We start from the raw sequence: 15900 nt of genomic DNA, 5'->3' as shown, positions 1-15900 counted from the left end.
AGGCGACAGGATTTCCGTGGCGCCCCCTATAGTGGCACATCTTAGCCACTTAAAGAAACCAATAGTGACCAACTAGAGAATCCACAAGGCATCAAACGATGTGGAAACTGTTACCAGCTTCTGCTAAATTGCCCAAGCACCATGGTCACCTTAAAGAGCTATTCCGACCCAAGGCTTATATGGCATATCCACAAGACTTAAATGGAGATAGCCATAAATAGCAGGGCCACCCCTTCTCAATTTCTGCCGTCTTATTTTTGGCCAACCATGGCCTTGGACTGCGACAAAGCGGTAGAAGGACCCTCATTCTCTCAATATGTGGGGTTTCCAAAGGTGAAACAGCCACCTATAGCACATTTACAGCCTATACTGTCGATATAGCATAAAGGACTTTGTCCGGAATACCCCTCTAAGCCGTACACAGATTTTTGGGCTCTGATTTAGTGACACAAATACATGATGCAAAAACTAAGAATAGAAAAATGTTGTTTTATCTATTACTGCACATTTTATCTGAGAACTGAAACATAGACATATTACACTTTGTATTGTCAAAGAAAATAATAGAGCTAAAGCCTAACTCTGCTCACTGCCTGAAAACTCATAATACCATACTAACATCCATATCACACAGACAAGAGTTCAGGAAGCTGAGATATGGGGAGTTGTTTGATAGGGTTATCATACAGGGGAGACAATGGTCCCCGGGGTGATTCTTTATCACTACCTACCACAACATTGTGTTGGTCAGGAAGAGAAAGACCACACAGGTGGCTCACAACTCTCCAGCATGACCACCGCGCCAAAAACTCCCCATCTCTCAGCTTCCTGGACTCCCACACAACCTTCTATGTAAGACATAACGTCCTACATTTAGCGAAAATAAAGTTGTAAATGAAGGGTAAACTTACCAGATACAATTAATATGTTGAAAACCAGGAGGGTGCAGTGTAGATGGAGCTCCATTGGAGAGCGGTGTGAATCTCAGTGCGGCTGAAGGGGTTAGAAAGAAAGAATTTCTGTAGTTGTCTCCCTTATCATAAACTTAGTCAAAACAATAGATGGAAGGAAGTCGGTCGGTCGGTGTGAGATGCAATGATGTTTTTTTTTCCAAGACTTCAGAATGTTTTAATGTTGAGCAGAATGAAAGAAACATCTACCAATAGTGCAGAAAAAGTGACGTACTGGTTTGTAACGTAAGTGGGCTGGATTCTAAGACGTGACACAAAGCCGTAGATCCAGAGATAGAGCAAACTTTAGAGGTAGTCTGAATGAATACAGTGATAAGATGCAGAAGTCTCTAGTTATTGAAGATTGTCCTCACAATTAAAGGGTGTGTATACTTTTGCAACCAATTGTTTTAATGCTGTAAAATTAAAAATTAGGCAACTTTGCAAATGATCTTGATTATAAAAAAAACCTACAGTTTTGTGTATACAGCTCCTATGAAGATATTAATGTGTCTACATATGTTATTCCTTCCTAATGTCAGGGCAGAGGGAGGGGAGTAACATGACTGCAGAATAAAGACTACACACAGGGTTTGTTTGTATTCTGTAGTTATAGAGATACATAGGTCTGCAGAGGAGCTGTATAAACAAAACGAAAGGATTTTTTTTAAACAAGTCTATACGCAACGTTGTTTTAATTTTTTTTTAATACATTGGAGAAAAAAATGGTTTTAAAAAATACATACCCTTTACGGAAAATTCTGTGGCTAAATTCGAAGCCTTTATGAAAACAGTGTTTGAGCCACCCGTCACAGGTACACTTCTTAAAGAGGCTCTGTCACCACATTATAAATGCCCTATCTTCTACATAATGTGATCGGCACTGTAATGTGGATTACAGCAGTGTTTTATATTTAGAAAAAGGATACAATTTGACGGAGTTATGACCTATTTTAGATTTATGCTAATGACTTTCTTAATGCCCAACTGAGCGGGTTTTTATTTTTTGACCAATCAGCGTCATACACTTCTCTCCATTCATTCATTCATTTGCTCAGCACATAGTGATCTTGCTAGATCATGATGTGCAGTCACATACTCACACATTAATGTTATTGAAGTATCTTGAGAGTGAATAGACATCGCTTCCAGCCAGGACGCGATGTCTATTCACAATCTCGACACTTCTGCAACATTTGTGTGGGACTTAATGACAGCAAGCGTGATCTCGTGAGATAACGCCGTAAGCTGTCATTTACAGCGTGATCTCGCAAGATCACGCTTGCTGTCATTAAGTCCCACACAAATGTTACCGAAGTGTCGAGATTGTGAATAGACATCGCGTCCTGGCTGGAGGTAATGTCTATTCACTGTCAGGGTATGTTCACACGTAGTCAACAAAAACGTCTGAAAATCCAGAGCTGTTTTCAAGGGAAAACAGACCCTGCTTTTCAGACGTTTTTTTACCAACTCGCATTTTTCGCGGCGTTTTCACGCCGTTTTCGCGGCATTTTTAACGTCCGTTTTTGGAGCTGTTTTCATTGGAGTCTATGAGAAAACATCTCCAAAAACGTCCAAAGAAGTGTCCTGCACTTCTTTTGACGAGGCTGTATTTTTACGCGTCGTAATTGCCGTACGACGCGTAAAATTACGCGTCGTGTGGACAATACAGCGTTATACCCATAGAAAGTAATGGGCAGATGTTTGACGACGTATTTGAGACGTATTTCCAGACGTAAAACGAGGCAAAATACGCCTCGTATACGTCTGAAATTTGGCCGTGTGAACATACCCTCAAGACACTTCAGTAAGGGTATGTTCACACGCTGAGTCAAAAACGGCTGAAAATTACGGAGCTGTTTTCAAAGAAAACAGCCGCTGATTTTAAGGCGTTTTTGAAGCTGAAAATGAAGCTTCTTTTAAGTTAGAGCTTCTTTTGAGGCGTTTTTCATAGGGTTCCATGGAAAATCAGCTCCAAAAAACACCTCAAGAAGTGACATGCTACTTCATTTTATGGAGCGTCTTTTTATGCTCTGTTTTTTAAAACAGCGGCGTAAAAAGATGCCTGTATGAACTAAATGCTGTTTTTCCCGTTGATTTCAATGGGCAGATGTATGTAGGCGTTCAGCTTCTTTTATTTCAGGCATTTTTTGAGGCGTAAACGCCCCGAAATACGCCTGACAACACTGCGTGTGAACATACCCTTACGTTAATGTGTGAGTTTGTGACTGAACATCATGATCTAGCAGGATCACTATGTGCTGAATACATGAATGGAGAGAAGTGTATGACGCTGATTGGTCACTGATTGGTCAGCGTCATACTCTTCTCTCCACAACGCCCACTTGGTCAAAAAGTAAAAACACGCCCAGTTGGGCATTAAGAAAGTCATCAGCATAAATCTAACATAGGTCATAACTCCGTCAAAATTGATCGTTTTTCTAAATAAAAAATAGTGCTGTAATCTACATTATAGCGACAATCACATTATGTAGAAGATAGGTTATTTATAATGTGGTGACAGAGCCTCTTTAAAGGGTAACTAAACTTTCAAAAAACTTCTGACAAGTCAAAGTGACATGTCAGAAGTTTTGATTGGTGGGGGTCTGAGCACTGAGACCCCCACCAATCGCTAAAACGAAGCGCTAGAAGCACTTGGGTGAGTGCTGAGCCGCTTGGTTCCTGATCGGCTTTTCTTGGAAAGGTGAGCAATAGGTGTACGGGCTCAATATATAATCTATAGCATGTCTATCCTTTAAGGATTTTCCTATGTATACCTCCGACTAAAAGTTCAGTCGTATGACAATGTGTAGGTATATAGTTGCATACGTTGCAACTAAAATAGTCTATTAATTTGTTTTATACAGCGAAATAAAAGGTATGTGGAGACATACCTCTCCAACATATGCAAAACGGACGCTGTAGCCGTACTGATTTGGCATAAACCCCGGGAACTTTAGTAATCAACGTATGCCTCCATTGTATTATTATAATCTAGATAGTTGTAGGATGAAAGACCATAGATCGAGGATCCTCTAAAGTTATTAGTATCTCCACTGCCTTAGGGCCGACAGCAGTGGCATAACTAACGCCGTAGCAGCCGTAGCGGCTGCTACGGGGCCCGCGGCATGAGGGGGCCCGTGTCGCCCGCCGGCACGGGCCCCCACCATGGCCGGAGGCTCCGCTAGCAGCCGCTATGGCTGCTACAGCGCGACGCCACTGAACACTACGGCAGAGCAGGGAGGTATCTCCCCACTCTGCCATTAAACAAAAGACATAGGATAGGGCCAGATATCTACAGGGGGGCTGTATGGCGTTATCTACAGGGGGGCTGTATGGCGTTATCTACAGTGGGGGCTGTATGGCGTTATCTACAGGGGGGCTGTATGGCGTTATCTACAGTGGGGGCTGTATGGCGTTATCTACAGGGGGGGCTGTATGGCGTTATCTACAGGGGGGCTGTATGGCGTTATCTACAGGGGGGCTGTATGGCGTTATCTACAGGGGGCTGTATGGCGTTATCTACAGGGGGGCTGTATGGCGTTATCTACAGGGGGCTGTATGGCGTTATCTACAGGGGGATGTATGGCGTTATCTACAGGGGGGGGGCTGTCAAAAAGGCACTATCTACAAGGGGGGGTTGTGAGTCTTTCCTAGTTACGCCCCTGGCCGACAGGTTAAGATATTCGGCCATGTCTGATAAAGCTGATCCTAAGGGTATGTGCACACGCTAACTGCATTTACGTCTGAAATTATGGAGCTGTTTTCAGGAGAAAACAGCTCCGTCATTTCAGACGTAATTGCTCGTACTCGCATTTTGCGAGGCTTCTTTGACGGCCGTAATTGTGAGCTGTTCTTCATTGGAATCAATGAAAAATGGCTCAAATTACATCCAAAGAAGTGTCCTGCACGTCTTTGACGAGGCTGTTATTTTACGCGTCGTCGTTTGACAGCTGTCAAACGACGACGCGTAAATTACAGGTCGTCGGCACAGTACGTCGGCAAGCCCATTCAAATGAATGGGCAGATGTTTGCCGACGTATTGGAGCCGTATTTTCAGGCGTAAATCGAGTCGTGTGAACCCAGCCTAAAGCTGATGCGCTGCTCATGACAAGTACTTTAGGCCACGTTCAGATGTGGTAGAAATTCAGTGGACTAGAAGTGCAGATCCCGCACCACAAATCTGCATCAATTGAAGGAGATATACAGAGGTTATATGGATTAATAGGAGGAGATATAGGGAGAGGTTATATGGAGTAATAGGAGGAGATATAGGGAGATGTTATATGGAGTAATAGGAGGAGATGTAGGGAGAGGTTATATGGAGTAATAGGAGGAGATATAGGGAGAAGATATATGTAGTAATATGAGGAGATATAGGAGAGGATATATGTAGTAATATGAGGAGATATAGGGAGAGGTTATATGGAGTAATAGGAGAAGATCTAGGGAGAGTTTATATGGAGTAATAGGAGGAGATATAGGGAGATGTTATATGGAGTAATAGGAGGAGATGTAGGGAGAGGTTATATGGAGTAATAGGAGGAGATATAGGGAGATGTTATATGGAGTAATAGGAGGAGATATAGGGAGAGGTTATATGGAGTAATAGGAGGAGATATAGGGAGAGGTTATATAGAGTAATAGGAGAAGATATAGGGAGAGGTTATATGTAGTAATAGGAGATATAGGGAGAGGTTATATGGAGTAATAGGAGGAGATATAGGGAGAGGTTATATGGAGTAATAGGAGAAGATATAGGGAGAGGTTATATGGAGTAATAGGAGGAGATATAGGAGAGGATATATGGTGTAATAGGAGGAGATATAGGGAGAGGTCATATGGAGTAATAGGAGGAGATATAGGGAGAGGTTATATGGAGTAATAGGAGGAGATATAGGGAGAGGTTATATGTAGTAATAGGAGGAGAAAAAGGGAGAGGATATATGGAGTAATAAGAGAAGATATAGGGAGATGTTATATGGAGTAATAGGAGAAGATCTAGGGAGAGTTTATATGGAGTAATAGGAGGAGATATAGGGAGATGTTATATGGAGTAATAGGAGGAGATATAGGGAGATGTTATATGTAGTAATAGGAGGAGATATAGAGAGAGGTTATATGGAGTAATAGAGGGAGATATAGGGAGAGGATACATGTAGTAATAGGAGGCGATATAGGGAGAGGTTATATGTAGTAATGGAGATATAGGGAGAGGTTATATGTAGTAATAGGAGGAGATATAGGGAGAGGATATATGTAGTAATAGGAGGAGATATAGGGAGATGTTATATGTAGTTATAGGAGGAGATATAGGGAGACGTTATATGGAGTAATAGGAGGAGATATAGGGAGAGGTTAAATGGAGTAATAGGAGATATAGGGAGAGGTTATATGGAGTAATAGGAGGAGATATAGGGAGAGGTTATATGGAGTAATAGGAGGAGATATAGGGAGAGGTTATATGGAGTAATAGGATGAGATATAGGGAGAGGTTATATGGAGTAATAGGAGGAGATATAGGGAGAGGTTATATGGAGTAATAGGAGGAGATATAAGGAGAGGTTATATGGAGTAATAGGAGGAGATATAGGGAGAGGTTATATGTAGTAATAGGAGGAGATATAGGGAGAGGTTATATGGAGTAATAGGAGGAGATATAGAGAGAGGTTATATGGAGTAATAGGAGGAGATATAGGGAGAGGTTATATGTAGTAATAGGAGGAGATATAGGAAGAGGTTATATGTAGTAATAGGAGGAGATATAGGGAGATGTTATATGGAGTAATAGGAGGAGATATAGGGAGAGGTTATATGGAGTAATAGGAGGAGATATAGGGAGAGGATATATGGTGTAATAGGAGGAGATATAGGGAGAGGATATATGGAGTAATAGGAGAAGATATAGGGAGAGGTTATATGGAGTAATAGGAGGAGATATAGGGAGAGGATATATGGAGTAATAGTAGGAGATATAGGGAGAGGTTATATGGAGTAATAGGAGGAGATATAGGGAGATGTTATATGGAGTAATAGGAGGAGATATAGGGAGAAGTTATATGTAGTAATAGGAGGAGATATAGGGAGATGTTATATGGAGTAATAGGAGGAGATATAGGGAGAGGTTATATGGAGTAATAGGAGGAGATATAGGGAGAGGATATATGGTGTAATAGGAGGAGATATAGGGAGAGGATATATGGAGTAATAGGAGAAGATATAGGGAGAGGTTATATGGAGTAATAGGAGAAGATATAGGGAGAGGTTATATGGAGTATAAAGTAATGTGGAATATGGAGTGTTTTACAAGGACATATAAGAAGTCACAGGATATATAGTTAGGTTTGTAAGGAGCAGAGAGTTAAGAAATAATTGAGATATAGTTAGATAGATAAGGATATCAGGTGTATGGAGTATAATAGTTACTGTAGATTATATAGAGTAAGGTAGGGGTGTATTTGAAAGCTCAGACATATGGCTATAAGACATTATTTACCTTGTTCCCCGAACATATGCTACATGTCGTTGTTTCCTTCTCTTGGAGTCTTATGAAATTCCAGGCAGAGCAGGCAGGGAATACTTGGCAGATGTTTATATTTTTCCCAGCGTCCTAGGTTCCCAGCAGAGTTTACTTTAATATTCACGCACCCCCCACATGAACCTCATCTTATTAAAAGTGGCCTCATTCTCCGCGTTTCCGTCCAGTTATATCAGTTCTCTATGCAGAGGAGGAGCTGGACTGAGACTTCTCGCCTCTTATTTAATGCTGCAGGCCTCTTCTTATTAAATAGCTTATTGGATGGGAAAACAGGAAGGAATCAATGTTACTTCTCCCTGCATCGCTTCCTCTATGAATCTGGTTATTATAATGATATTATTACGTTATGTGCCATAATACAACAAACTCAATGCAGCTGTCCATACAGCAACTGAGAAGGGTCAAGAGCTCAAGGAACCACTCTATGATTGTCCATTCATGTTGTTTGGTGTTTACAGTCAGGGTCGACCTTATGTTGGTGGGCGCCTTGTGCAGTATTTTCTATCGACGGCCCCCTTCTCTAAGGCTGACCATATAGTGCCCAAATAACATTCGCAAGGTATCCAAATAACACTGCCCAATCAATAAACTAATGTAATGTATTTGCCTTTCTATAATCGATCAGGGCTAGAAGTGCCCACTTCAGCAGTGTATGGTAATGTGCCCTCTGCGACCAAAGAGGTTGTATACCCCTAATTTAGGCTCTTTTTGAGCACACTTGAAGAATATTTGTCATTTGGAGGTTTTATTTTCTATTACAATTCTTCTACATAGCTATTTGTGGCTGGCATTCACACCAGGCAAACCTGAGCAGATGCCTTGGGGGCAACCATAGTGATCTGGTTAAGCATCCTTTAAAATGATCAAGCAAGGGTGGAGGCGCACTGTTAGGGTATGTGCACACACACTAATTACGTCCGTAAGTGACGGACGTATTTCGGCCGCAAGTCCCGGACCGAACACAGTGCAGGGAGCCGGGCTCCTAGCATCATAGTTATGTACGATGCTAGGAGTCCCTGCCTCGCTGCCGGACAACTGTCCCGTACTATAATCATGTTTTCAGTACGGGACAGTTGTCTGGAAGCGAGGCAGGGTCTCCTAGCATCGTACATAAGTATGATGCTAGGAGCCCGGCTCCTTGCACTGTGTTCGGTCCGGGACTTGCGGCCGAAATACGTCCGTCAATTACGGACGTAATGACCTCGTGAGAATCCAGCCTTACCCTATTGCCCCAAAGACCACCCTTTGGGCAATAGAGAGCCTGCCCTGTGGCTGCTTATTCATTTTGGTTGAAAAAAAGAGACCTGTTCATCAAGGTTAACCAGAGAAACAATAAGCCCTAGATATCCTTTGTTGATCCAGAGGAAGGTAATAAAGGGAACAATTACAATATTTAATTATGTAATTTTTTATATATTTTCTTATTTCAGGAAAGCATCTGCACCATTTTCACAGTGATCCTCTATGTCTGCCATAACTGTTCTCCAAGGTAGATTTTCACAGCTCTTACAGTCAAGAATCTTTTCTGCAATTAGAGACTAAATCTTAGGTCCAAAATTGATAAACCAGAGGGGGATGTATGCAGTAAGCTCCCCTAGTGGTAGATGCAGGCATCCAGAATTTTATTATTATTTTCTCTGTATCAGAAAAACAGAGCTCTGACCTCTATAAAAATATATACAACAGAATGTTGTTCATATTTAACATGAAACCATATATACACTTGAAATGAAAATCTTCATTGAGGAGACAAAACGTTCCAATATGAGTCCACTCCCGAAAGATTGTCCAAAACCACAATATAACAAAAAAATTATAAACTATATGAATGTATGAGACCAACAATGCACTCTCATGGGCGCTCATTACTTACAAAATAAATAAACAGACATACTTATATTGTTCCCTTAATGGTGACCATTGGTGATCACGTGATCGCTGCAGGTCTGGCTCCTGAAATCCCTGGCAGTGGCATACACGGAAAAGAGGGTGCCCTTTAGCAAAAATCAAATTAATACCCTCATTGTGGTGCTGGGATTTGCAATGCCAGACTGTGGGACCTGGCATTTATCCCTTCCTCCATACTCTTTCCATAACCCCTGCGGCCAAATCCGCACCTTCTTGTTTCTACAAAATGCAGTTCCTCTGGAGAAGAGAGTCCTGCACAGGTTTTCCCCACCCAGTAACAAGGAGGATGGGACTAATGCGGAGTGGTCCTCCTCTCTCTCCAAGAGTCCCAAAGAAGCAACATGGCAACATGTTGTGCCTGGTGTGCCTCTATGGTCTATACGCCCTTGACCCTCGTCTGTATTCTATATGCCAGCCCCTACGGCTGTATATCTTTTACCAGATGTGCAGACTACACATGTACAGCAGGATATTTACAATGTTAATGTGGAACATCTCCAGCGAGAGTCACTCTGTTGTCCATGTTTAGGGTAAGCCCCACACAATTGACCTTCTCTGCAGAAACAATGACACCTGTACTCTAGATTCTAGTTAGCTATATCCCACATACCGATTCACTGTTGTAGTAACCGCTTCCTGTGGTTGAGTGTAGACCGATGCTCTTACTTATAACAGGATGTCTGTGGCAATAGTAACAATACATTATAGATAGGACTGAACATCTATTCTGTTTATGTGATTGGTTGAATCCTCTACATCAACTAACCTTTAATAATTATACTCTTTTAAAGGTACAGTACCCCCTTTTTAAAGGGAAAATGTAAGTCAAAGTTTTTTTTTAGTTGACCCAAAAAGGAGAGATGGAAAATATGTAGTGTGTATAATATGCAAGTAATATACTCTACCTGACACTAAGCACCCTAGGTCACTGGCAAGCATAGCACTGGCCCACATGTCACCACATGCACAAACACTGTTTAAGAGACAAGGAGGCAAGTGGGACAATCAATAGAGTACAAAAGGAAAGTTACGATATATATGGAGGGGGGCTGTATCTATCAGTTATGGGTATTCGGCTGTTAATTACAGGATCTGTACCTGTTATGGTGGCACTGTGATACTGATAAGGGGGTCCTCTGTAAGGCACTGTTATGGGTTCCTATGGTAGGTACTATTGTGTGGGTCCAGTGGTAAGTACTATTACGGTTTCCTGTGGAAAACACCTTTATAGGAGTCTTGTGGATGGCACTGTCATAATGTTCCTGTAGCTGTGGCAGTTCTGAGAGTCCTGTGTCTGGTACTGTTATAGGGGTCCAGTTTCTAGCACTGTTATGAGGTCCTGTGAAGGGCACTGTTATGACTGTCCAGTGGTAAGCACTGTTATGGGTTTCCTGTGGTAGGCACTGTTATAAGTGTCATGTGACTAGTACTGTCATAGGGGTTCTGTGGCTGGCACAGTCAAAGTGGTCCTGTGGCTCAAACTGTTATGGGAGTCCTGACTGTGCCTGGTTCTGTTACAGGGGTCCAGTTGCTGGCACTGTTATGGGCAGTGGCGTATCTACCACTGTAGCAGCCGTAGCGGCTGCTACGGGGCCCACGGCATGCCAGCACCCCCCCCATATGCCTGGTGACGCTGCTAGCAGCCATTATGGCTGCTACAGTGGTAGCGACAGTACTATGCTGCCCGCGCCACCGAGCCTCTAACATTTATGGGCCGGGCGGCATGGGCCCTCTCATGCCCGGTGGCGTCGCTAGCACCAGAGGGGGCCCCGGTGCTAGCGACAGCAAGGCCCTATTGCAGTAATTGTAGCTGTATCTATAGCGCACAGGTACAAATCCATGCATTAGCGCTGAATAGCTGGGCACATTCCGTGCCCGACCATTCAGCGCCTTACAATGACGCGGATTGGTAGGGCAAAATGACTTGCCCCGCCAATCAGCACCTTTCAACGACGTGCCACTTGCCTCGTTCAACTCCAGCAGACCTGCTCAAAAGACAGCAGATCTGCATTGCCAGCCTACGACGCGGGAACGGGATCAGGGTGAGTATGTAAAAAAAAAAATCTACTAAAACTGTGAGTGACATTATCTACAGGGGGGTCTATATGTGGGGATCTGGAGCACTATATACAGGGGAGCTATGTGTAGGGCACTATATACAGGGGTGGGCTATATGTGGGACACTATATACATAGGTGGGCTATATGTGGAGCACTATCTATAGGGGGAGCTATTCGTAGGGCACTATCTATAGGGTGGGCTATATGTGGGACACTATATACAGGGGTGGGTTAGCTGTGGGGCATTATCTATAGGGGGCTATATGGAGGGCACTGTATACAGGGGTGGGCTATATGTGATGCACTATCTACAGAGGTGGGCTATATGTGGAGCACTTTCTATAGGGGGAGCTATTTGTAGGGCACTATCTACAGGGATAGGCTATATGTGGGACACTATATACAGGGGTGGGTTACCTGTGGGGCACTATCTACAGGGGGACTATATGTAGGGCACTGTCTTCAGAGGTGGTCTATATGTGAGGCACTATCTACAGAGGTGGGCTATATGTGGAGCACTATCTATAGGAGAAGCTATATGTAGGGCAGCATGGTGGCTCTGTGGTTAGCACTATTGCATTGTAGCTCTGGAGTCCATATGTGGGCACTATCTACAGAGGACTGTATGTGGAGCACTATTTACAGGGACTTCTATGTAGGTCACTATCTACAGAGGCTCTATGGGGGTCACTATCTACAGGGGGCTATGGGGGCACTATCTACAGGGGGCACAGTGTGTGTTTGGGACACAGTGAATGGTACTATTATAATTAGGGACACAGTGTATGGCGCTATTAGAGGTGCAGTGTATGGCGCTATTATATTTAGAGGTGTTGAGAATTTTATCTTCGTTTATAGGTGCGGAAATGTTTTAAAAGTGAGAAGCTGAAGACATCTGAGTGGAAAACTGCAGAAATGGGTCGTGGCCGGGAGAAATCCATCATAGAGATCTGGACTAGAGGGAGAAGAAAAGAGAAAAAGAAAATTAATCTGAGACGTCACAGGTTTGTCACTTAATGTAAATGTTTATTCTGCCTCTAATCAGTAATGTAGTCACTATATGATCTGCAGCGAGATGATGGGTGGTATAATTATTTTTGGGGAAACAGCATCTCCCAGCATATCCTAACCATTGTTCAGTCCATGCTGGGACCTGTAGTTTTACGCCGTACAAACCTATTTTGATACAATAAGTTGAGCTGTATTTGTTCTGGTGTTGTATATATGTACTGAGCTTTGTTCTGGTGCTATATATATGTATTGAGCTTTGTTCTGGTGCTGTATTCATGTACTGAGATTGGTTGTGGTACTGTATATATGTATGAGCTTGTTTCTGGAGCTGTAATTATTTAGGATATATTTATAATAACAAAATTGCAGGGCAGATGGAATTGTTTTCAATTCATTGTATATTTAATGGGAAACTGTTTGGTAGTTTTAACCCCTTGAACCGCCACCATGCGGTAATACATGACCTGACAATATTTCCAAATGTATGTTTTTTCAGATGCTGCAAAATCTATAAAATCAACTTTTAAACCGGCGCACACTAGATGCTAATTACTCATTAAAGGGTCAGTGCCGCTATCCTGAAGAGTCACATAGTCTTGCCTTTAAACCCACCTTTCCATGTTTGATTGACATCCCCCTGGCTGATGCAACTTTCTCGGATGCGCCATTGCCTTGTACTACTTGACATGTACCACCTACTTAAACATTGCTGCAGACAAGTACCCCCCTTCATGGTAACCCTATTCTCTAATGGCAGTGCCCACTTTCAGCAGGATAATGGGCCCTGCCCTGAAATTGGTCAGGAATGGTTTGAGGAACATGACAAAGCGTTCAAGGTCTTGGCTTGTCTTCAAATTCGTCAGATCTTAGTCCCATAGATCATCTGTGGGATGTGCTGGAAAAACAAGTCTGATCTAGGACTTAAAGGATCTGCTACTAACGTCTTGCTTCCAGATACCACAGGAACCTTCAGAGGTCTTGTAGAGTCCATGCGCCTTGGTAGGTCAGACCTGTTTGGATGGCACGAGGGGGACTTACACAATATTAGGCAGGTAGTTGTCATGTTACGGCTTAATGGTGTATACTAGTATACTTATTTATTTGTTCATGGTGGTGCTTAAAATGGCATTACATTCTGTTCCGAGTCACTTCTCCGTCTGTATCATAACAGGCCTAACATCTCCCCCCTGTAGTCAGTACTGCATGAGGATCTCCCCCGGTTTTCTGAGCTTATTATTTATCATATGTCCATTTTCATACGAGGTTAAAGAGAGCAGTCAGAGTGTAGAAGAAGATTAGGATGTGGAATTTGTAAAAATATGTCAGCTTATAAAATGCGTTCTTGGTATCTCACACCTACATATAGAAATATATCTAGGGGTTCTCCGCACTGGAGATTCAATATAAAGGAGTGACAATGGGGGCAGGGAGTGTTCTGGACATTTAGAATGTAATCCCATTGAAGAATGCTACAGACAGCCTCGACCAAGCTGAAAATTATAGGGCTCCATAGCTAAATTCCCCCCTCCTCATAAACTGAAAGCTTGGCCAAATGTACTATTTTTTGTACCGAATGTTGCATTGCACAATTTGAAGTTGAAGTGTGGGTCATCAGGTATGGTTGTGGGACTAGTGATGGAGCTATAACTCCCATTCTCTCATTCATTTCAGTAAGGTGGTGACATTTGTTCGGTCACCTAGACACGGGGGACAGAGACCTGCTTGCTCTTCTGATCGCTGTGGGTTCCATTGGTTGGCATGTCATGATGTCAAATGGTCCCTTGTATCTCGGTAATTTCCAGACCTCTTTCCATCACACTCTAAGTTCTCAGGTAACGTCCTGGTGGGATGGATGTAACTGTTTGGGCATCAAGGGATTAGAGTATCTGCATCCTACTGACATGTTATCCATAGTGGTAGAGATAGTGAGAACTGGTTATAGTTATGAGAACTTAGGGTTAATTGTTTAGTTTAATTTGGTGATGTTGGAGAACACAGATTCTGCACCAATCTTTTATAACATTTCTAATGCCTTGAAAATTAGGGTCTCTACCAGCCACAATGCCCCTCTATAAAACACAGATGCAGTGGCGTAACTACCGCCGTAGCAGCAGTAGCGGCTGCTACGGGGCCCGCGGCATGAGGGGGCCTGTGTCGCCCACCGGCATGGGCCCCCACCATGGCCGGAGGCTCCGCTAGCAGCCGCTATGGCTGCTACAGCGGGACGCCACTGAACACTACGGCAGAGCAGGGAGGTATCTCCCCGCTCTGCCATTAAACAAAAGACATGTATCCCCTATCCACAGGACAGGGGATACATGTGTGATCGCTGGCATTGATAGGGAGAACGGGGGACTGAAAGTCCCCTGAAGTTCTCCATCACAAACCTCGGACTTCCGGGGTCTGTGTCGGCAGCTCCGTAGAAATGAATGGAGCGCCGGTCGCGCTTGTGCGCATGCGTGACCAGCGCTCCTTTCATTTTTATTGAGCTGCGCAGACGCCGGAAGTCAGAGGTTAGTCATGGAGAACTTGGGGGGACTTTTGGTCCCCCGTTCTCCCTATCGCTGCCAGCGATCACACATGTATCCCCTGTCCTGTGGATAGGGGATACATGTCTTTTGTCTTTTTACACTGCAGGTCGCATTTTTTTGGGAGGTTGGGGACGCTGTAAGGCGTTCCCTACAGGGGGGGGCTGTAAGGCGTTCCCTACAGGAGGACGCTGTAAGGCGTTCCCTACAGGGGGGCTGTAAGGCGTTCCCTACAGGGGGGGGCTGTAAGGCGTTCCCTACAGGGGGGGGGCTGTAAGGCGTTCCCTACAGGGGGGCTGTATTGCGTTCCCTACAGGGGGGGGGGCTGTATGGCGTTCCCTACAGGGGGGACTGTATGGCATTCCCTACAGGGGGGGGCTGTATGGCGTTCCCTACAGGGGGCGCTGTATGGGGTTCCCTACAGGGGGGGGGCTGTATGGCGTTCCCTACAGGGGGAGGCTGTATGGCGTTCCCTACAGGGGGGGGGGCTGTATGGCGTTCCCTACAGGGGGGGCTGTATGGTGTTCCCTACAGACCCCCCCTGTAGGGAACGCCATACAGACCCCCTGTAGATAACGGCATACAGTCCCCCCTGTAGATAACGCGATACAGTCCCCCCTGTAGATAACGCCATACAGCCCCCTCTGTAGATAGCGCCATACAGTCCCCCCTGTAGATAACGCCATACAGACCCCCTGTAGATAACACCATACAGCCCCCTCTGTAGATAGCGCCATACAGTCCCCCCTGTAGATAACGCCATACAGACCCCCTGTAGATAACGCCATACAGACCCCCTGTAGATAACGCCATACAGTCCCCCTGTAGATAACGCCATACAGTCCCCCCGTAGATAACGCCATACAGCCCCCTCTGTAGATAGCGCCATACAGTCCCCCCTGTAG

The 15900-nt window shown here is 44.1% G+C and overlaps 1 protein-coding gene across 1 annotated transcript in view; it reads right to left on the bottom strand.

Annotated features, from left to right (window-relative positions):
• The window catches only part of LOC142748359 (limbic system-associated membrane protein-like), a 49589-nt gene extending 41942 nt beyond the window's left edge, over nucleotides 1-7647 (bottom strand). The window contains exons 1-2 of the mRNA XM_075855446.1: nucleotides 7447-7647; nucleotides 912-993 (exon numbers count right to left, since the gene is read on the bottom strand). Of these exons, the coding sequence (XP_075711561.1) occupies nucleotides 912-966 (55 nt within the window). The 5' untranslated portion in view covers nucleotides 967-993; nucleotides 7447-7647. The remainder of the gene's footprint in view (nucleotides 1-911; nucleotides 994-7446) is intronic.
• Between the last annotated feature and the right edge of the window lie 8253 nt (nucleotides 7648-15900).

This window comes from Rhinoderma darwinii, chromosome 3 (genome assembly GCF_050947455.1).
Source record: "Rhinoderma darwinii isolate aRhiDar2 chromosome 3, aRhiDar2.hap1, whole genome shotgun sequence".
NCBI lineage: Eukaryota > Metazoa > Chordata > Amphibia > Anura > Rhinodermatidae > Rhinoderma > Rhinoderma darwinii.
This window is presented reverse-complemented; position numbering and strand designations above follow the sequence as displayed.